The sequence below is a fragment of the Rattus rattus genome, chromosome 1, assembly GCF_011064425.1.
Source record: "Rattus rattus isolate New Zealand chromosome 1, Rrattus_CSIRO_v1, whole genome shotgun sequence".
NCBI lineage: Eukaryota > Metazoa > Chordata > Mammalia > Rodentia > Muridae > Rattus > Rattus rattus.
Window position 1 is genome coordinate 169,961,379 of NC_046154.1, and position 22,724 is coordinate 169,984,102.

At 44.5% G+C, this 22,724-nt stretch overlaps 1 protein-coding gene and 1 pseudogene across 17 annotated transcripts in view; one reads left to right on the forward strand and one right to left on the reverse strand.

Moving 5' to 3' along the window:
* The window catches only part of Anks1b (ankyrin repeat and sterile alpha motif domain containing 1B), a 1,103,087-nt gene that overhangs the window by 1,009,496 nt on the left and 70,867 nt on the right, over positions 1–22,724 (forward strand). For 14 of the 17 annotated variants that reach the window (XM_032911305.1, XM_032911312.1, XM_032911325.1 and 11 more), the window contains 2 exons: positions 16,479–16,586; positions 18,572–18,751. In XM_032911305.1, coding sequence (XP_032767196.1) covers positions 16,479–16,586; positions 18,572–18,751 — 288 coding nt within the window. The remainder of the gene's footprint in view (positions 1–16,478; positions 16,587–18,571; positions 18,752–22,724) is intronic. The other 3 variants (XM_032911329.1, XM_032911272.1, XM_032911280.1) reach the window with 1 other exon arrangement.
* On the reverse strand, positions 5,443–5,726 carry LOC116908097 (annotated as a pseudogene).

A 22,724-nucleotide genomic window follows, 5' to 3' on the forward strand; every position in this document is an offset into this window, starting at 1 on the left:
TGAGAACCTGAAGGAAGCTGGGGTGATAGCGCATACCTTTAATCCAGCCCTCAGGGGCCCAAGAAGGTCTTTGAGTTCATGGCCAGCCTGGTCTACTCAGGAAGTTCCAGACCAGCCAGATCTACATAGTGAGACCTTGTCTAAAGAGTGAGCATGAGGGAATTGTCACCCTTGGTGGCCGATGAAGTGTGTTAGCCTTCAAAGCAGCCCCACCTCCCCTCTATGATGCCTTCCCTCCACTTATTAATGAGACAGCGGGCAATGGAGATTTTTAGCTTACCCACCACACATCAGCCCAATCACTCGTCACAGCTGGCCACATCTCCCACCAAAATGGAACCAGCACTGTCAGCAGCCAGTGGCCTTCCTTCCATCTTTATAACGACTCCATTCTCCAGCTTGACAAATCATGGCTGGCCTAAGCCTAGGCAAAAAGGGGAAGAAAAATAAGAGGGGCTGCCTCCTTCCCCCACCCGAGGACCGCCTACTGCCGTAGAACCTCTGTAAGCAAGAATTTTATATCACTAATGTCAGCCATTGCTTTTAGTGCAGGCAACAGTGACAACCAGCCGCTCCTGAGAATTTATTTATCAAAGCAAGGGCAGTCTCCCAGAATACTTCACAGTCCTTATTATTCTTTGTTGCAGCACTGAGGCCCAGAGACAAATGGTCTTCCCGGGGCCCAACTCAGATGCAGTGCAGTACTCCGGATATCCAGGAAAATGCTGCTCCTAGACAAGAGAGGAAGAAATAGGAATGCATCTTCAGAAAGGGTTGTAAGAAGGGCTCCAGTGACACCCAGGAACATTTAAACCATAGTACGAACTAATTAAATAATTGAATTAAATGAAATTTCCATGCATTCCAAGTGCATATCATTATAGTGAAGTTACTTAACACACTACCTAATTATCTAAAGGTAATTGAGATTTTCTCATGTAAATATGCATCCCTGAACTATTAATGCAGCCCCAGAAAATTGCCTTCATTTTTGAGAAGTTTTAATTATCCGGGTCTCATTACTGACAGACGTGAATTCCAGATTGTTCTCAAACATCCCTCTATCTTCTCCTGGCCAAAGCCTCCTGTTTTGGCAGGAAGCATCTTGGAAGGTGATAAGCAGAGAAAGACAGACTGACAGACTCATCTCTGGGGTGTTTTATTTGGGGATAAACTTGGGAGGATTCAGAACAGGCTGTATGTAGTATTCATCCAATCACACAGAAAGTGTCATTCACAAGGCAAGAACCCAGTTTACAGCTACGTGAGACTCTCAGGGAAGCAACAACTTTTGATCAGAATGGGGACGGGAGCGGGGCAGGAGGGAAGGCAGGTGCAGTGCTAGATATTTCTTTAAAACTGTCTCCCCTAAGCCCCACGGAATGCTGGGAGAAATGTCAGCAGTGTGCTGTGAGGAAGAGGAAGAGAGCGCATTCTCGAAATCAGGACCTTGGACAGCAACATCCCCGCCACCGCCCCTCAGGCTCCTGAGGATGGATGTATCCATTCCTCCTCAAGTGTCAGATAATTAGCAGCCTCGTCAGGCTGAACTAATGATGTAAACAAGATGTCTTATAAAATCATCTATGTCTGTGACCCTTGCTTTTGTACTTTCCTCTAAGCCTCTTCCTGTGTCCAACTGGAAACCAGGTATTTCTTTTCATTGTTGGCAGAGGCCCGCCCTTCCCATTTCCACCCTGCACAGCGACTCCCTCTGGAGCATAAATGTCACTCTCCATTTGCATTGCCCTGGTCCCAGCTCTAGCTTCTTACTTGTTGAGGGGATTTTGACTTTTGTATTGACCTATTACCATATTAAATATCCTTCACAGTTTTGTGTCATTGAAAAAAAAAATCTGATAAGCGTTCCTCTTATGTCTACTTTGATGCCATTAATAAAAAAAATATTGAGTAAAGCAGAATCCGGGGCCACAGCCCTGTGACATTCAATCAGCAGTCCCTCTACTGGTTGTGACAGAGCCATCCATCAAACCTCTTGGATGGAGCTGTACACCCAGCCGTGAATTCACTTGATTTTTCACTCACGGAGCCCACCATGTTCCAGAGAATGTGAGACTTCATTAAATGCTTTATTGGGAGCAAAGACACTACATCTCTGACGCTCTCAGTCTGTCAACCTCTCTTGATGTTCTCGGTCTGTCAACCTCATACTAATAACCCTGTCCAAAAGAAGAAGGAAATTAATGTAGTTCAGCCAAACTTATTTCTAATGAGACCGCTGAAGTCTTGAAAGGAGAATGGCTGTTGATACAGAATGGCTGGCAGGGAACAGGTCCAGGGCCAGCCACAATGTTGCTGTGGGCTGGTTGTGTCTTCACGTCAGTGAACCCACCAAGTTCAAGCACTAGGCCTAGCTCTTCCAGTTCGGCTTAATCAAAACACTGGTGTTATAGTCTGCCAAGTTCTTAGGCACCCTGCTAAGAAATCAGTGCTACTTTTTGTCACCTTCCTTGTGGATGAACTTGAATAATGCTGAGAGGAGTTAAACAGCTAAAAATCGTATATCCTTAGTATCAGAACCATGACTCACACCCAAGTCACCATGACTCCAAGACCTGCTCTTAATTACTCTGTCCTCCATGAAGAGCCTGTGCCTCAGGGGCGTCGGTTTCATTTGATTGAAGAGAGAACAAGGACATACCATGCCTTCCAGTCTGTCAGTGTGTGGTAGGAGGATTGCAGACCGGGACCAAAGCCTCCAGCACAGCTTGTCTTCAATGTGTCCTTTCCTAGCTTCTGGTATCTAGAAGACACGCTTCTTGCTAGCATGGTGAACATAGTAGGAAAGGAATTTCTGGGGGTGGGGACGTCACTGGGCTGGGATCAATCTGATCCCTGATGAAATGGTCCCCCTGCCTTAGGGGAGAGAGGCTGCCCCAAGTTGCCAGTGAGCTTGCTTATTCCACACTGGGTCTCTCTTAGCCAGCAACACTGACCAGGCTGGCTGTTCTCACGCGCTTTACCACTGCCTCCCTCCACCTCCTGACATGCACTTCCTTTGTTTAGATGGATCAGATTGCAGTCAGTTTTCTGTCCTCTCCCAATGGCTCTTTCTGGACTAAAGAGCCGCAGGGACTCTATTTACTCTGTCCTAGGACTGGAGGACCACCTCATTAGCACCACCGTAACCCTACAAAGAGAACCCACATTGGCTTCAGCAATCACCACACCCTTCAAAACTACACCCACCACACTTAGAGAGAATAAGCATTTTTTTTTTTACCAAAGTACACCGGCTTAGAGGATTAGCATCCTCAGAAATATGCCCATATGTGAGTCATCAGTGCCAATTTACTGCACACACATAACAAAAAACATTCTCACCATCCATTAGCCTCCAGCTAAACAGCACAGGTTCCTAGCACAAAGCCACCCTGTAAGTCACAGTTCCCTTAATTCCCTTAAGATGCAGTGAACATAGAGTAGCTTGTATTTTATCCAGCGGATAAGTGATGTACTCTAGAATTACAGGGGTCTCTCTGGAGCAGCCTGAATTGTATCTTTGAGAAATGGCCTCATTTATACTATACTTTCTGAATACCGTACGCACTCTGCCAGTGTATCTTTTTCTTATGTTCTCGTTTTGAGCCCAGGCTTTGACAGCTGAGCCATCTCTCCAGCCCTCTCAGTAGTTTTTCCTCTAACAGCTTTTAGCAAGCAACTTAATTACGGATCATAAAAAAAAAATCACCCATTTAACTACGCATTTCAACACATTTCAGTAAACATGCTCAGCTGACCAATTGCCAACCGTCCAATTTTAGAACACTGAACATCACCAAAAAGTTTAATGCCTGCTGGAGATCAGTTGCTGCCCCCATCTCTACACCCGGCAACTACACCACCAGGCACTGAACCTGTTTCCAGTTCTAAGCCGCTAGGAATGTCATTTAGATGTTTATTACAAGCCTCTGTGTGAAGTTGTTTCCATTTCTCCTGCTACATGTTTTTGTCCCCCAAAACAACTGTTGTCCTTCATATTCCAACTGTCAGTATGTGGGGTCCCCGGTTTACCGGCACTGGGCATTGTCTGCCATATTTAAACTTCAGTCATTCCGATGGCTGTTTAGTTAGTGGTTCCCTGGTTTTTGCTATTGTGTGCCTCTCCGGGAGATAGGGAATGGTGTTGGGTGACAGTGAGAATGATGCAAGAAAGGAAATTATAAGCAAGTTTTCACTGTCACTACCCAGGGGTCCTTTCCCATCCTGAACTTGTCCTTGAGACTGATGACATCTACTCAAAGCACATTTTTAAAACCCTCAACATCCTTTCCCCCAACATATATGAGCTGAAATATGGTGTCTAATCCTCACATACAGTCAGTCATGTATGGATGTGTTTTGAGAGCCTTAATTTTAGCTAGCATTAGATAGATATTTTTTTTTACCCCCTCCTACAACAGATTCTTATCAGAGCTGCCGACAAGAAAGAGAATTTACAGGATTGCGTTCATTGCCCCCTTTCACTCTCTGACCTCGATGGGAGGTGTTATATACCCCACTCAGGTGACTGAACAATGAGAAGACAGGCAGCAGAAAAGGCCACTCCAAAGCCAAGAATTGAATAAACCGCTCCTCGATTGTCTCTTAAAAATTCAGTTTCTCTTAAAAGCTGCTCTTCGCAGGCAGGGGTGCAGCCTCACATTTTGTTCATTTTGTTCTTTGTAAATCTATACCCCCAGACTCCGGTGACAGTAATTGTATTTTCAACTGAGACAGTCAACCATGCAATACAATTGATCCCAACAAGTTGGAAACACCCCAGGTAGCTGTAAAGCTCTCATGTCCATAGCAAATTGAAGCAAAGCAATGGCTGCCCTGTTTCATCAGACGCAGGGCATTTTGTGCATTAATAAAAGTGCAGCTTAGCTTTCAAATGCCATTAGCGCACCAACATCACTGCATCCCCAAGACAGCTTCCAGCTTGGAGCATGACAACATCGCCCATCTTCTTGGTCTTGGTCTTGGTCTTGGTCTTGGTCTTAGTGTTGTTGTTGTTGTTGTTGTTGTTGTTGTTGTTGTTGTTGTTCTTCTTCTTCTTCTTCTTCTTCTTCTTCTTCTTCTTCCTCCTCCTCCTCCTCCTCCTCTTCCTCCTCCTCCTCTTCCTCCTCCACCTCCTGCTCTTCCTCCTCTTCCTCCTCCACCTCCACCTCCCCTCCCTCCTTCTCCACCTCCTCCCTACCTCCCTCTTCCTCCACCTCCTCTTCCTCCTCCACCTCCACCTCCCTCCTCCTCCACCTCCTTCTCCACCTCCTCTACCTCTACCTTCCTCCTCCTCCTCCTCCTCCTCCTCCTCCTCCTCCTCTTTCTTTCTTTTTGTACAGCGTAAGCTTTATAAGGACAATAATAGCACATTTCCCCACATCCTCTTCAGTCTAGTAGGTTCTGGTGGGCTTGCTCGCGGTCCTCAGTGGACACACTTCAGGCTTTGCCACTTAGCACCTGCTCCATGTCTCTGGTTACCTCATCAGCATTCAGAGTGTTCAGAGATACATTAAAGCGGGCCCAGAGATTGGGCTGCACCTCCGAACGTTCTCAGACTAGAATGGGCAGGTCAGGGTACGCTTTCTTCAGCTCAGCATACTGTTGCTGGATGAAATTCCTCACACCCTAGCTGCCCAGGCAATGCTGACATGAGAGTGAATGTGAATCTCACGCAGCCCCAGCTTTGCACTGACCACTCGGCTAGCAGCGGCGGCCGCCATCTTTGCTTGCCCATCTTCTTTTTAAACAAGTCTTTCCTGTGTTGGGCCTGAGCGACGCAATCCAGTTTTTCCTATGAAACCCTAACTTGCGGCAAGCCATACTTAAAAGTAACTTACAGGGAAATTAGAAACTGATTGGTTGGTTTGTTGTGGGTTTCTCTTCATCTTCTGGAATAATGTTTATGGTAAAATATAATCATAAAATTGGTACCTTCATCAAGAGGTATTTCAGAGTGCTTTACAAATAAATCTAAGATTCTCATTGATTACAAAGAAGGCTTTGTACCTCCAAAACCCTTAAATGCTAGAGGCAATTATACCATTAAGGTCTCTCTTTCTATGAAAAGATTATTACATTTCCCCATAATCAGTATTTCCTGTTTATTGAGCCAGTCTGTATTTAGAAGCACAGTGTTCTTGCTCTCTCTTCTATACTGCCCTTTGCTCTTTCCAGAGTAGTCTGGAACTCCTTTTTCTTCCTGCAGGTTAACAGAGTTGTGGTTTTTAGGTGTCTGTCCTACAAACTAATATTGGAGAGTACGATGGTTTGCATATGCTTGGCCCAGGGAGTAGCATTAGAAAGTGTGGCCCTGTTGGAGGAAGTGTGTCACTGTAGGGGTGGGCTTGGAGACCCTCCTCCTAGCTGCCTGGGGAAGTTCAATCTGTTCCTGGCTTCCTTCGGGAGAAGATGTAGAGCTCAGCTCCTCCTGCACTATGTCTGCCTGGATGCTGCCATGTTCCTGCCTTGATGATAATGGACAGAACCTCTGAACCTGTAAGCCAGCCCCAATTAAATGTTGTCCTTTATAAAACTTACATTGGTCATGGTGTCTGTTCACAGCAATAAGACCCTAAGACAGGCAGCTACTTAATAGTTTTTGCTAATTTATTTTTCTCTTATATATTACATCTCAACCACAATTTCCCCTTCCTCCTCTCCTCCCAGTCCCTTCCCCAACACCTCCCCTCTCCCCCAGATCCATACCCTCCTCCTTTCACTTCAGAAATGGGTGGGCTTCCCAGGAGTAACAACCAAACATGGCATAACAAGTTGTAATAAGACTTGGCACATTCCCTCATATTAAGACTGGATGAGGTAACCCAGTTGGGGGTGGGGGTGGAGTCCCAAAAGCAGAAGGAAGAGACAGCCCCTTGCTCCCACTGTTAGGACAAGAACACCCACAAGAACACCAAGCTACACAACCAAAACAAATATGCAGAGGACCTAGGTCAGACCCAAACAGGCTCCCTGATTGTTGGCTCGGTCTCTGTGAGCCTCTATGAGCCTTGATTAGTTGATTCTGGGGGCCATTTTCTTGTGTAGTTAATAGGTATTATTTTGAAAAGTAATAAACAAGGAAAATAGAGTTCAGGTTTTGTAGAGGAAAGAGCGAAAGTCAAGAGGAATTAGAACAGTGAGAGGTAAGGGAGGTTTGCCTCTCTTCCTGTGATAAGACTACATGGAAACTAAGGTGTCAAAACGGAAGAGTAGAAATTCTTGAGAGTAGAAAGGAGAGATAAGATAATGAGTGTTCTTTTCTTTTCCTATTTGTTTGTTTATCTTTTCTTGCCTGCTTCACCAGTCCACCTTGAAAGAGATGAGAATTGAAACCTTAGGGTTCTGGTGTACTTGTGTACGAGATGCTATGAAAGACTGTAAGGTGCAGAGATGAAATACTGTATGTGATTTCCAAGAGTCTAAGGTATATTAGGTAGGAGGGGTGTGTGTGTGTGTGAGAGAGAGAGAGAGAGAGACAGACAGACAGACAGACAGACAGACAGACAGACACAGACAGACAGAGAAAGGTAGACAGAGGAAGTGACAGACCAGGGAAGTTCAGAAACATGGTCTATATAATGCAAGGTGAAGTAGTTTTAGTTAGATCTTGATTTCATCTTTGCAAGATTCTCTTGGAACAGAGAAGCAAGCATGTTTTAGAACACGCAGAGGTGTGCATAAGGGAAACAAGGAAATACTGAGAGAAGGTTGGAGACGTGAAAGGCATCTTTCTGACTTAAAATCTATCCAGAGAAATCCACAATAGCACACCGAAGCAACAATGACAACACTCGAAAGATTGCTACTAGGGTTATTTAAGGAGAAGAAAGGAAAGTTTTAAGTTTCTGTTATACTTAAGGAAAAATTATAGCAGAGCAGAATGCTCCTGAATCCCTAGAGCGGCTTCTTAGTCATCCTCAGCCAATCCTCTGGAATCTGTTTTAGGCTGGGAAGAGTAGGTAGACATAAACATTTAGATGGATGGATGGATGGATGGATGGATGGATGGATGGATGGATGGATGGATGGGGAGGGATAGCTACACACACATATACTTTGTACTTTTCTCACCTCATATTTAGTGTCCTAAAAACTTGCATGATTTATTTTCATTGTGGCTCGCAAATTATATAACATGGTGATTACATATGCCAGACATCCAGTCAATGTTTGTTGAGTACAATTATGATTGTCCCCTTTATATCAGATCTGCAAGGTGTAAAAGGTCAAGTAGTTAAGAAGACAAGCCAGAATCAAATGTCATGACCTTCTGTTTCAGAGGTCCCTCGGTCCCCGACACACTCACACTCTTCCAGATGTGTGTTATTGAAAGTCTGAGTCGTCATGAGAGAAAATGTCAGAGTCACCAAATGGTTTCAAGTTCAAATAAGAATCTCTTGATCCGGGCTGGAGAGATGGCTCAGCCGTTAAAGGCTAGGCTCACAACCAAAAATATAAGAATCTCTGGATCCGTGAGATGCTTGAGCATATTTGCCTCAGTCCTCCTAGGTGGGAAGTTTTATGTGTATGTGTGTAGGGGGTACTATCTCATTTAATCTCAACCTTACTTCTCTACATGAGAGTAGGACACTTGAACGTCCACCCACGAGCCCATCCTTGGCCCTTATGCATAGCAGCCCTCTTCAGCACACTTGGCACTTGGTTGGAAGTGGCCAGTCAAGAAACAGAGTCCTGTAGACTTGCATGCGAGCTATTCTCCCTTGAGCTAGGAAATATCTAGGAAGGATGCAGAGGACAGCTCACCCAGACAATGGACAAGAAAGGTCCAAGTGCAGAAGGAAGTTCTTTCCTGCACTCCAGAAACTACAAAACACACACATTCACACACACACACACACACACACACACACACACACACACACACACCAACGGTGGACTGCCCACTCACCCAGCATTGCTGCATGCATGATCTCGGGCTTCACGTTCTTCGCACCTGTCCAGTGAACCCGAATCCCAAAGCACAGCAGACACACGACATGATATCGTGTCTTTGCGATTTCCCTGGAGGACTGGGTCCAGCCAACAGTGAGTGGATTGAGATTTCAGAAGAACTTGGAGACAGACTCTTGCCACATGGCTTCTCCCTGTGACTCACGTGAATTCTTGCAGCTCGAATTAATATTTTCTCTACTGTGTCTACTCAAAAAGACAATGAAGATGGAAACTGTTGGGTAAGCATGTGTTATGAAGCGTGTGGAATACTTGATACTTAGGAAAGAAATGGCAACAAGGGAGCGGTTATGGAGTTATGAAACGCTTCTGCGAACCAGCACACTGGGTCACTTTGAATGTCTGTTCGGACTTGTATACATAGAGAGGCTCTATGGCTTTGGTACTAAATATCACTATCAAGGTGAAGGATGAACTTACAACATGTCTACCGTGAAGGATGCTCTCTCTGAACTTCCCCAGTATCTGGCAATACTTGGTGCAATGTGGCGTGTATGGCTAAACGTCCCTAGCTTATGGATAACTTATAGTCTTGCTTTTTGGTGTATTTCATTGAGTATTCATGGTGCACTGTTATTATAATCAAAACATTGTTTAATTTTTAAAATGAAGATAAAGTGCTGAATTTGTACCACATTAAATTGAACATGCTTAATTTATAGCACATTAATTTTATAAGGACAGAGTCTAAGTACACCAACTTCCTGCTTCACTTTGACATATATCCTCATTCTGTTCAGTACAAGGGGAATGTCATGATACTGGCTGGCTGGCAGGATTTTCATATATAAAAGGTTTTGGATCTGACATAATGTATAATACAATATATTGTATAATAATATTGCATTGCCATAATAATATAGCATTGCCACCCAGCACAGGTATTCTCTTATTGCCCAGACATGGGACAGTTTCTGAGGCTATCCTCTTTAATTGACACTGTAGTAAACTCCTAGAGGCCCATGTTGCTTAAACAGTATGTCCCCGCCATGGACACAATGACAGGTACAGTACAAACCATCTTTAAAACACGTGATAATCCTTGATCCTTTCTCCCTTCCTTCCTTTGATTCCTTATCTGTCTAGATCTGTATCCTCTGGGTCCAGGTTACTCTGCGGTCAGAACCATTTTCTCATGCTCATGTAGATAGCAATTTTTTTCTTCAGGACTGGTTTGACAGTTTAGTTCTTTGTGCCCCCTTCTTTTCAGCTTTGAAGCTCTGTAAGTTTAGTTTCCCTCTGGTATCCTCCAAATGATTTGTGACAAAAACCCCTAATATGTTGTTATTTTTTAACTGAATTGTCTCAATGCCTTAAACAAATGCCCAGTATTATCCCCATTTGCTTCGTCCTCTCCTTTTATTGGGTTCAAAATAACATTCACCGAAGTGGTATTGAAAATCCTGTGAAATTCTTCTCTAGCACACAAATACTGCTCCAGGCTTTAAAAAGAGGGTTGGGCTGCAGATCACCGGTGCCCAGAATTCCACCACTTTAGAGCCCCAGTTACAAAGACGAAAGCTATCCACACTCAAGTTAGACCAGGTTGCCTCGGTCTTTTGACAGTCTTTCTTCGGAACAGTCTGTAATTGCTCTGCCATCTGGATTTCTTTTGATTAACCTGAGCGTTTTGAAGCTGAAAGCTATCTGCCTTCTCTATTACCCTGATATTAGTTAATTTGATTTGAATCTTCAGTCATGAGGTCTTTCTGTCCTTGCTCTTGCCGCATGGGCCGTAGGTTTCAAGACTGCTAGGAGACGTGGGTTGTTCTAATGCTTTCAGATGGTGGGGACCCAATAGGAGAAGCCTCCTCTTGAATATAATCACAGCACGCGTGAGGACAGAGGGTGTGGGAGGGGACAGTAGGAAGAGGAGGAGGAGGAGGAGCTTGGCAAACAGTCAATCCTGAGTGAGCAGTGATGGACAGCTCCAGACTTGACACCTGTGGGCAGCACGGCCCACAAGTTTCTGAGTCTCAAGTTTGGCATCATGAAAATGGGAATGCTTAGGTTACCTTAAGGATTAGATGAGGCATTCGTGCACATATGTTGTACATTTGCCATACTTTCTAACACAAATAATATAGGAGACCAGACTATAGTGCTCAATAAATTATAGCAATTGTGTCTCCAGTGACATGGAATAATTCTTAAAAAATAAAAATAATAAGGTTATTCGCACGTCCTTATCATAAATGGCCATCCTGAATTTAGCCGTTTGTTATCTGCCTGTCTACCGAGTCTCTTCTTGGTTGTTCTATGGAGAAGGCAATCTCAAGCCGCAGCATAGAGAAAACCTCTTGCTGGAGACCAGGCAGTGTGGATCTAAGAGTGTGCGTTCTTATAAAATAGGACTAGTACGGAGCCGAGGCTTTTCCACCAGATACGTCACATCGATGAGAGCGCCCTTGAAGCTCTTCCTACCAAGTCCTAGCCTCTTTGGTTAGCACTGTGGACATGGCCGTGTCTGCATGCTTCTTGGTCAAGATTTCTATGCCTCCTCGGGGTCCCGTTCACTGGAGCAAACGCATGGTGTAGGTGCAATCTTCCATGTGCTGGCCCTTCCATTTTAAATTGAAAGTAAAATTTTAATACACTATTTTCTGACTATGGGTTCTCATCCCAGATCCTCCCCAATATCCCATCCACCCGAATCCACACCCTCTCTTTCCCTCTCTTATTAGGATACACACAGGCAACTAAAAAAATTAATAATAATAAAATGAAATTAGATGAAAATTTTCAAAAGAGAGAGAGAGAGAGAGAGAGAGAGAGAGAGAGAGAGAGAGAGAGAGAGAGAATGAATATAGCCCGAAAAACAGAAGAAAAAAGCAAAAAGGAAAAAAAAGCTCAAGACACACGTAGATGCAAAGACCCACAGAAACCCTGTTAAAACACAGAACCAGAAACCATAATATACACACAAAAGACATGATGAGTTGGGAATCCCTGGCAAAGCATTAGAAGATGAAGAACCATCCCCCCCCCAATGCCGCTGACTTCATTTTGTCTTAGCCGTCTACTGCTGGGCATGGGGCCTGGCCTTAAGAGCAGTTTGTATACCTGGTGAGATTCCATTAGCGAAGACTAATGTTTCATTTGTGAGCCATTACCAATTGGAGGTAGGGTCTGATAGGGATGAGGGCTTGTGTCCATTTCCCCTCTCAGTGCTTGGACCCCATCTGGCTTATACTTGTGCAGGCCGTGTGCCCGCTGCCACAGTCTCTGGGAGCTGTCTGTGCACCACGATCCTGCTGTGTTTAGAGAGCCTTGTTTCCTTGGTGTCTTCCCTCCATCGCTTAGGTCTCTTACAATCCCTCTGCCTCCTCTTCTGCAAGATTCCCTGAGCCCCGAGGAGGAGGGATTTGATGGAGACTTTCCTTTTAGGACTGAGCGTCCCAAGGTCTCTCACTCTCTATACATTGTCCAGCTGTGTTTCTGTGTTTATTCCATTTTCTGCAGAAGGAAGTTTCTCTGATGATAGCTGAGTGAGATACTGATCTTTAAGTGTAGCAGAAGACCATTAGGGGTCGTATTATTACTATATTCCTTTAGTGGGATGTTAGTGTTTGGTTTTCTCCTAGGTCCCAGGCCTATCTAGTCTTATGTTCTTGGCCACCTGAGCAATATCAGGGATAGGTTCCATCTCCTAGAGTGGACCTGAAATCCCATCAAACATTGGTTGGTGACTCCCACAATCTTTGTGCCCCTATGGCACCAGCGCATCTTATAGGCAGGTTATCATTGTAGATTGAAGGGTCTGTAGCTGGGCTGGTGTTTGCCTTTGTCTCTGGTAGTGTGCAGAGTGTCTTCCAGTGCCATGAACACTAGTCAGTAGGGAGTGAAAGCTCTAGGCAGTATGCCAGCTCTTGGTACAACTTCTTCTCTCTCTCTCTCTCTCTCTCTCTCTCTCTCTCTCTCTCTCTCACTCCCTCTCCCTCTCCCTCTCCCCCCTTTCCCTCTCCCTCTCCCTCTCTCTCTCTCTCTCTCTCTCTCTCTCTCTCTCTCTCTCTCTGAGTGAGAGAGAGAGGGGGGAGTATGGGGAAGTCTACATAGCCTTATCTGGCCTAGAGGCTAGAATTCACGACATAGACCAGGCTAGTGATTCTCCTGCTCTTCCCTCTGGAGTACAGAAGTTACTAGTATGTGCCACTACCCCCGGCATCACAACTCCCCTCTTTATCCTTCTGATGATCATTGTCCTCCTTGCCAACAATGTCTCCTCATGTGATTAGTGGAATACTGAGATCACAGGAGTCAGGTCACTTGTCCCAAACTTGAGTTTGAGAGAAGAAACAAAATGCAAGCATTGAATCACAACAGTTGTGGTTTTGTTTGTTTTTTGGGGGGAAAAATTGAGTATCTTTATTAAGGATACCCAAAGAATATTCTTTAACATCACCTTTCTCTCTCATAGTGTGCAAAATACCTTCCAGTACCATAAACACTAGTCAGTAGGTATGAAGGCTCTAGAGTGTCCCCAACATAGCGGCACAAGCACTGGGGTTCAGTCACCTGCAGGGGACAAAAGAAGTTGGGATTTTAGGGCAAGCAGGAATAACATCCAGTAGCAGCTTTTGGCCAAGCAACAGAGACTGAGAATAAAGGGGAATAGGAGGGGCTGGAGAGATGGTGCAGTGGTTAAGAGCACTGGCCGCCCTTCCAGAGGTCATGAGTTCAAATCCCAGCATCCACGTCATAGTTCACAATCATCTGTAAATCCCGATCCAGGAGATCTGATCTTCTTCTGGTGTCCTTGGGTACCAGGTGTGCAAGTGATCCACAGATACACATGCAGGTTTAAAAAAAAAAGAAAAGCTGCTCACATAAAATGAAACAAAATAAAATGTAGTGTGTTTAGACTTGCAAAATGTCTTTGGAAAAGATTGTTCTTTTATATTTTCTGAGACGGAGGGATCTTTGATCTTGATGCTTAGAAGATGAAACAATACAGGAGTATAAGGACATTGCTTTGGCTCCGATAGGTAACATCGCCTGCGAGCTATGAGCACAGAACTACCCTTCATTAGCATATTCATAATTTGCAAGGAGGATACAGCGAAATCCCTCTGCTCTTCCATGCAGTGAAGTGCCGAGCCTGGCTAATAGAAATGCAGAAAGATAGTGCCAGGCTACGTGAGTGGGCAGAAGGCTGGCAGATGGGCCCCTGCATGGACAACTGGAAGATAAGGAACTTAGGGAGAAATCATCCAAACCATTCTCCCAAGGCTAAAGGGATTTGAACTATCCGCCACAGCAGAATTAAAAGATTTTCACAGTCACCGTGCACCTTTGTTTCGTGCATATATTTCTATTCACGCTGCACCTAAGAGAGCAGCCTTCCATCGGGCGTACTGAAAGAGAGCATCTCAAGGGGAAACAGTGCAAGCAGAAAACAGCATCCTGTTCAAACCAACAGCCACAGTTGGTGGATTCCTGGCATATTCTGAGCCGTGGTTTTTCCACAAGTCTTAAGCAGTCGTAATAAAGTGGGTGACTGTCCAGGTGGACCGATTTGCTGGGAGAGAGGCTTGGTTGGTCCAGTCACACTTGCAGACTCAGCCTGGGGAAATGCCAGCTTATTGAAGAACAACCCAGGGCTATGGGGCAGGTTGTGCCAGCACTCAACTTGGTTAGTTTTTCATCGTGTAAGAGGAATGCGACATAAAACCTATTTAAAAATCTAAATGAGGGCCCGGCAAGATGGCTTGACACGTAAAGGGGCTTGCTGCCAAACCTCACATCCTGAGTTCAATCCCCTGGGTCCACATGGTGGAAGGAGAAAATCAACTGTGGCAAGTTATCCTTTAACCTCGGATGTGACATGGCCCCCGTATGCCCATACGCACACATATAAAAAAAATAAATACACGTTTTTAAAAACCTTAAACCCAATCAGTTTGGGCAAAATGACCAAATGACCAATGGGTAGCAAGTAGGTAAAATTCAAAGTAGCATAATATATTTTATATATGTATGTGCATATTTATTATATATGCATATATATATAATAAATTTCAGCTCCTCTTCTGTGAAACTTGATAGAAATGGAAAAATAACCTACATAGCTAGAGACGAGGCATGTGTCAAGAGCTGTTGCATCCTGGGCCACACACAGACGCAGAAGAGGGAAAACATATTTCTAAACATAGTCATAATTTATTGGTTTAAAAAGTGGTGTTTGGAGATGTGCGCTTAGCTCCCTGGCATTTTCCTTTGAGTAAATCAAGCTTGAGAGTCAAACAAACCTGATTCAGATCACACAGTCTTCACGCAAGGGCTCACGGGTAAGTAACTGAGTTTCGCTAAGCCACACGCAGTTCATCGGTCAGGTGAGAAGCCCTTCCAGATAGGGACAGAGGAAGGGAATGGCTGTCAAGCATTAAAAGACAGAACTGGGAACCTGGGTTCCTTTGAATTTCCCCTCCACAGATGTCTGTGCAGTACTGTCCTTGAAGGCACTCCCACCTGTTCTAACCCTGACTTGCCTACTTCAACCCTCCACATTCGTACCCATTGTTTCCCGTTCATGGAGTCTCCCCCTCTCCTTCCCCTTCCCCTCTCCTTCCCCTCTCACCCCTCCTCCTTCCTCATTGCCCCTTCCCCATCCCCTCTCCTTTTCCTTCCCCCTTGCCCTCCCTTCCCCTCCATCCCTTGTTTCAGGGCTTGCTTTGGCCATTGCACAAATAACAGTGGGAAAAGAGTCCAGGTGCCCTGCTCTTAGGGAGCGCATATGGGAAGGGTTGGTGCATAAACACAACTATTTCGACAAAGTCATGTCAAAGTACTTTTTTTTAAAGGGTGGCTGGTTAGAGATTGTAGGGCCCGTGGTATGGCGGTTTCAGTGAAGAGGTAGGAGAAACTCTTCCTCAGGAGACAACATTTGAGCAACAGAAAGAAGTGTAGTTACCTGAAAATCCCCAGGCAGATGCTGGAGCACAGTGGAAGGGGCGAGGGCAGATGGAGAGAACGTAGAGGCCTCCAGGTGAAGATGAGGAAGATGCGTACGTGCGTGCGTGCGTGCGTGCGTGCGTGCGTGCGTGCGTGCGTGCGCTCGTTCAGGCTTACAGGCATAGTCAATCGGGCCTGTATAAACGAGAGTCCTGTGTGGAAGGGAGGAAGGCAAGGGTATGGATGTCGAGGGACAGACCTCACCAGGCTTACCCATGTGGCTAGGAGGGAGCCCTTATTCTAAGAGCATTAGGAATTCAGAGTTTTGACTACCCATGGTAAGAGTTAGTTCGTGGTTTTCAAGGGGATCTCATGGCCAATGGCCAAGTAGAACTCTTGGGCCCTCTCTGCTTTCTCTACCTGGGCATTCTGTCTGTTACTCCCGCCAACCTGTCTAGACCAAAGTGTGCCCTAATTTGATTCCCAGTCTCTCACAGGATAGGGCTAATTAATGTTGCATAAACCTCTTTGTATTGTTTGTGTTGTAGTGCATATGCAATTTCCTCTTTCCCCTCAAACAAAAGAGTTGACTCCGATACATGTCGTTTCAGGTTTTAAAAATCAGTTTGATTGGCCACAGGAAGCGCATTTTGGCATCTCTGGGAGACAGACTGCACGAGGATCCTCCACAGAAGCCCCCTCGGTCCATCACCCTCAGGGTAAGTACCACCACATCCATTTTTCTCTCTTACGTTCTCCTTGAAAAGTATGTTGTGAGATAAGATGGCGTAAACAGTAGAAGAGGAAACAGGCTGGTTCCTCATCTCTTGCCTAATCTGTATAGAAAACAATCTCCCTTTTGATTGTGTTTGGTTTTCTCAATATATAATTCAGGGACTTAGAAATGCACTGTGAAAGAATTCAGTTTGACTAGCCACCACCCTTTAAAGACCCACCTCCCTTCGTCTGTAGTTTCTCACTCCCAAGAGAAAGGAAATGAGGTTTCTGTCAGACTCCTCAAACCCACAGAAAAAGAAATCGATCAAGGACCACAGTTAAGTAAAAATCAATTTAAAATTAACCTCAGGGTCTTCTGTTTTTCGAGAGATGAGAAATGACCATTTTACTCACTTCAAAATATTTAGACTATAGGCTTTAAATGTTTATTTAGTAAACTCCAATTGGTTCCTTCAGCTATATTTCAGAAACGGGGGGGGGGGTGTAAGAACTAGAGAAAAACTGTAAGACGTAAAACAAATAAGAAAGGCAAGAAAGAAGGGGCAAAAAGAAGTGTAGAGTCGATTCCCTGGCAAGATGGTAAAGACAAAGAGTGTAGCCCCCTTCCTTTCTCTCTTCTAAAGTCCATTGGAAAAACAAGGTTTCCTCGACAAGCTCAGCTCTCTGTTTACTCCTGAGCTTGTTTGCATCATGTTCCCATCTCAAATGTCAGAGAAGGTAGCCACAAATGATGAGGATGGCTCATTCCTCTGTGCACATGCTCCTAGGGAAATAAACGGCCCTCAGAGGTGACTTCAGTAAACACCGGCTGGGAGCAGGACAGGACAGAAGGTTCTAGGATCATGAGTCTGATTCAGCTTTGAAGAGGAAAATAAGCAGAGACCATGAGATGCAGGAATTCCTGGGGGGCTCCCTCTGGGAGCCAGGAAGAACTGAGTACTGGGGCGGGGGGGGGGGATATGCTAGGATACATGTAGGCAACTTTAGGAGTTGGAGTAGAAGGAAAACAGAAGTAAGACTCGTATCTATGACTCCCTAAAAGAGGGGTCCTCCAAAAAATTAGAAAAATTAGGCTGGAAAGGGATTATTATCTTGCCCCCCCTCTTACTCTGGGAAAGGACAGGAGGGCTTCAAGCACCATCAGTGTAATTACGCTGAGAGGCCTCTTCAGAGGAATGGAAAATTCCAGTCTGCTCCCTGGCCTTTCCCTTCCAAACCTCTCAACCTGGCTCCCAAGAAAAAAAATTAGAGAAATAACAAATTAAAGACAGGGGAAAGTCTATCAAAAAAAAAATGGGTCTAACGCTGCCAAAGGAAGTCGGGAAGACGTGGCCTGCCGAATCTGATGATTCCAGCCCTCTTGTGGCTTGTGAACCCCAAGGCCTGGCCACTGCTGTCCCTCCTTGCTTTCGGCCAGTTTGCAGCTAGAGTTGTCTTTGCTGTTGAAAAGCATCCTCTGTCATTATACGCATTGCTCTGCAGTCTGTACGTCGCGTGACATGCTATGTTGCCATACTGTGTCCAACTTCCCAGCCCTATTGTCCCACCACACTTTGAGAGAAGGTCAAGACCCATCTGGTCCCATGTTAGCTTCTTGTAATGGCACATCCACCCCAGTGAGGATGAGCTGCCCACAGTTCCTTCCCTGGTAAATATGTGATAGTTGGGGTACCCTTTCCTGAGATCATCTACCTGGGTATTGGGTTTTTAAAAAAAAAAAGACACCTGATTATACTTTAAATACTTGGACCTGAAGTCATCCGGGAGGCAGGAGTATTGACTTGATCACACCGTTAAATAGGATTAAACAGGAGACTGTTTGCAATCCCAGTGGACGAGTGAAAACCACTCCCACCCTTCCCCACCCCACCCCCGTAGCTTGTTGTGTTTCGTATTTCACAATTTTTGAAACCAAAGGCTAGCCACAAAGAGCATGGTATTTATTTCATGATGTATTTCCATTCAGGAACCCAGTGGTAATCACACTCCTCCTCAGTTGTCTCCATCACTTAGCCAAAGCACTTACACCACTGGTGGCTCCCTAGACGTCCCTCACATTATCATGCAGGGCGATGCAAGGAGGAGAAGAAATGAAAACTACTTTGATGATATTCCCCGATCAAAGCTGGAGAGGCAGATGGCTCAGGTAAGGTGTTCGAAGCCTCTGTGATGTGTTTGCCTTTCGCCTGCAGCGGGTAATGCGCTCAAATACTGAACAGCAGCTCACAATGGATGCTTGCCGTCCATGCCTCCGTTGAAAGTTACCATTTTATAAAGTGTGCTGCAGCCTGTGCTCTCTTGAATTAGCTTGGACCAGCCTCCTCTAGGAGATGGACACATGTGTATCCCATTGAAACCCATTCTCTGTGGATTAATTAGATCCGACCTCACTGCACTCATAGTCTTTTTTTTTTTTTTTTTTTTTTTTTGGCTCAGAATCAAGTCACAACAAAAATGAATGTAAAACTCTAGGTTTTAAATGGAGATTGGGTGGATGACAGAGCAGGTTTGGGGGAAAAGATTAACTACATGTGACATCATTTCCTCCCAAGCTTACCTACAGTTACCCTAGTGAGAGTCGTTACATCATCCCGCATGATCGCCTTGAACAATGAGAAGTAGCAACAACTGTCAAACGCAAATATTTGAAAAGAGAGCTGTGCTTGTCCAGTCTTCTCTCCATGATACAAAATGTTCACTTGACTCTGTCCCCCGGGTCTCTTCCCAGAAATTCGAGTCAGCCATAGCTGAACAGTGACACATGGCCGTGTCAGACTGGCAACTGTCTCTGTAGCTTTGTCCCTCCAAGCAGAGATACAATGTATCTATGGCTGAGGGCAGAATCTGCTCTTAAAGTCTCTGCATTTTAACTCAAGGAAGAAACATGTGAAGAGAATGTTCTAGAAACCATGACTCTACTGCTTACAATGCCCTTACTGAGAGAGGGCCTGCTTTATTGTGTCTCCATACCAAATTGTTCTCAGTAGTGGCAGGGTTGGGGCTTATGCTTGTTTTTAAGCAGGATGGAATATTGGGAAAGGGGAGAAAAGGATACTTTTCCTATTCTTGGTGGTTCGGTATTACTTTTAAATCCGTTTGATGTTTCAACTGAGGCTCTTCTAAATGAGGAGGATCCAGGCCCCTCCTGAAGCTACTCTTTCACTTCTAGCTCTTAGTATTTGTGGATTAGTATTCGTGGATCACCTGCATGGTTCAGTTTATCAAATGACAACATCTCAGAGACATGGCTTTCAACCTTGAACCATGTGGTCTTTATATAGTCATGAAAATGTAGTCAATTTTGGACCCTTCTTGAGTAAGGCAGAATAGGTCTTTCATGTGCATTAACTATTACTGGCTGAGTCACTTTCAGTAACCAAAAGAATTAGCTACCTATCATTTGCAAAATTTGTCCACATAGGGCAGAGTCTTCAATGAGGAATTAATTATTCTTCTGCCCATGTGAAGATACTCAAAGTAATGTGGCAAGGTCAGTCCCTTAATTTCTCCTGCTGAATCCCAAGCAGGGGGCAGGAGTACATTTAATAGCTCACATCTTTTTCCTGTCACTTCATCCTGAAATGCATTCCCTTTTAGGACTTGTCTTGACCTGAGAAAATTGAATGAACCTTTATCTGGCCGGGTGAGGAAAGCCCATGAGCAGGGAGCAGAGTGAGATCAGCAGGTTGGAGGGCTATGGTAGAGAGGCTGCGAACATACTTATTTACCTCTCGGGTCCAAGTAACAGCGATCAAATGACTGATAGAAACAGGGGCTCCATCAGCAGCCCAGAGCTTATTAGAAGCCTTCTAGAATCCTGCAGTTCAATATCACACTTTAGCTGCAGAGAAAATAGAAGACCGCACCACTGGAATCTGATCAATAAGAAAAAGAGATTCTGGGACTGCAAATTTCTAGGTTGTATTCCTTTGGGTTTTTTTAATTTGTTTTGAGACTGTGTTAGCAAGGACAAAGACCATGGAGTGGTGACTGTATGCTGCTTAAGAGAGCACTATTCCAAAATTTTAACCCTTCAAAATATGAAGTACTTGGTGATTTTGTTGTCTGAACAGTCCAATTTATCTGCCTTTAATTATAGTCAGCCACTCAGTTGATGTTCTGTTTTGTTCTTTTTCTTAATCATCTCCATTTGGAACTGGGGTCATTTGCTGTCTGTTTGCTTTTTATGACAGTCTGAAATACTAGCCCAGGATCATACCTTCCCCTGCATTTGTATATTGAGCTGATCAACTTGGACTTCAAAGGATTGGAACCAGCCATTAAAATCCCTGTAAGCAAGCATCGTTTCAACCAGCGGCGTGGTTCCAGTCCCCTTTCCCCAGGGGTTTTCTCCCAAGAGGCTTACTGTATAGGTTAATCCCTCTCTATTTCCCACAAAATAGTGAAGTCCACCTCTGTGCTCATTTTCTTTCCTGCTAAAGAAGGGGGACATAATTAGTAGGAGACTCCCAGGACAGGGTCTCATGCTTACAAACCCTTTGACATCTTCCTGTTCACCTCTTCGAATATTTGGATATACCAGCCCAAGGCTAAAACACTAAGTTCTAAGCGGCTGCAGCCATCCACAAGACTTTTGCCTTCTCGAAACCTGCCCAGAAAATTCTATTTTGCTCAAGTGAAGGAAGCTAAGTCAAAACTTAAATTGAGATCAGTATAATATGCATTCTTCCTGTTAACTTTGTCTGTTGGCGGATATTGAAAATGTAATGCTAGGGTAGCATTTAAAACAGTATGAATGATACCAGCAAGAAGGCCTCATGGGTAAGGGCACTCACCAACAAGCTTAACAATTCGAGCTTCATTCCTAGAGCTTACATATAGAAAGAGAAAACCAGATCAATCTCTCCTCTAACCTCCGCATGTGTACTGTGGTATGCTGCACTGGCATGCATGCACCCTCATGCACGCATGCACACAGAGAGGGAGGGAGGGGAGGAGGGAGGGAGGAGAGAGAGAGAGAGAGAGAGAGAGAGAGAGAGAGAGAGAGAGAGAGAAAATAAGTAAATAAATAATACCTGTCTTGAAATACAGGTGCTTTGCAAATATAACTGCTTTTCGTTTATTCCAGTATAAGCACTATTCCGGCATCAATGTGAAAAGCAGAATTGATTCCAGCACCAATAACACTTTGAAACGTGAGTGTAATGATGCAGGCACATCTAGACAATGGTCTTCCTGCCGTGCTGAAATGTAGTTTCACCAGCCTAGGCTTCTAAACTGAGCTCATTAGCCCGGAAGTTACTGAATGGGTCTCCATCTCCCTACCCCTAATAAATAAATGTTGTGCTCACACTTACATAATTATGCCTCTGTGTGTATGGCGCCTTTAAATTTCCAGGGTATCTTAGCATCTGTTTTTAATCTCTTTGTAGCATGAAGAAGGTGCCTTGCTCACTGCTGATGTGCATTGTGCACTTGGCAAAACACCATTATGTTCTAGTTTCTGTGGAGACGAGACAGGGAATGTAATGTGGGCTCTACACCAGATGGAGGAAAATATTCCCACTATCGAAGGCCTGATTGCAACACGTAGAAGTTTTCTTGAATGACACTTTGGAGAAGCCGATGCACTCTTGAAATGAGGCAAGGAGGAAGCTGGATTTATGGTATTCAGAAGTCACGGTCTCCGGACTCAGGAAGAAAAGAGCAAAGTCCCCTACACACTGCACAGCAGTGGCCATCTATAGAAGACGTCCCTTTGCAGAAATTCATAGGAAAAATGAAATACTCCATATGTCTTTATGAATAAAGATTAGCTCTAAATAGTAAGAGAAACACGGTTCCTCCAAACCCATAATATCAGCTTAGATGTTACCAAGGAAAATCGATGGTGTGGAATGCTTTGTGTTTTGACTGCTCTCGTTATGAAAATAAGGAAAAGTCCCACAGTACGGCCAGGAGCATATTGTAGGCACTCTAAAGGCTTTTTCCAAATGGTTTCTAATTTATTAGAAAGCTAACTCAGCTGAAGGCCTAATTTTTCTTGATCTACGAAGAATTACTTAATATCTATAACTAGATCAATTACCCCTTCCTTTGAAAGTAATTTACACATATTAGTTTCACAATCTTCATTCTTTTGGTATTATTAAAGGGAA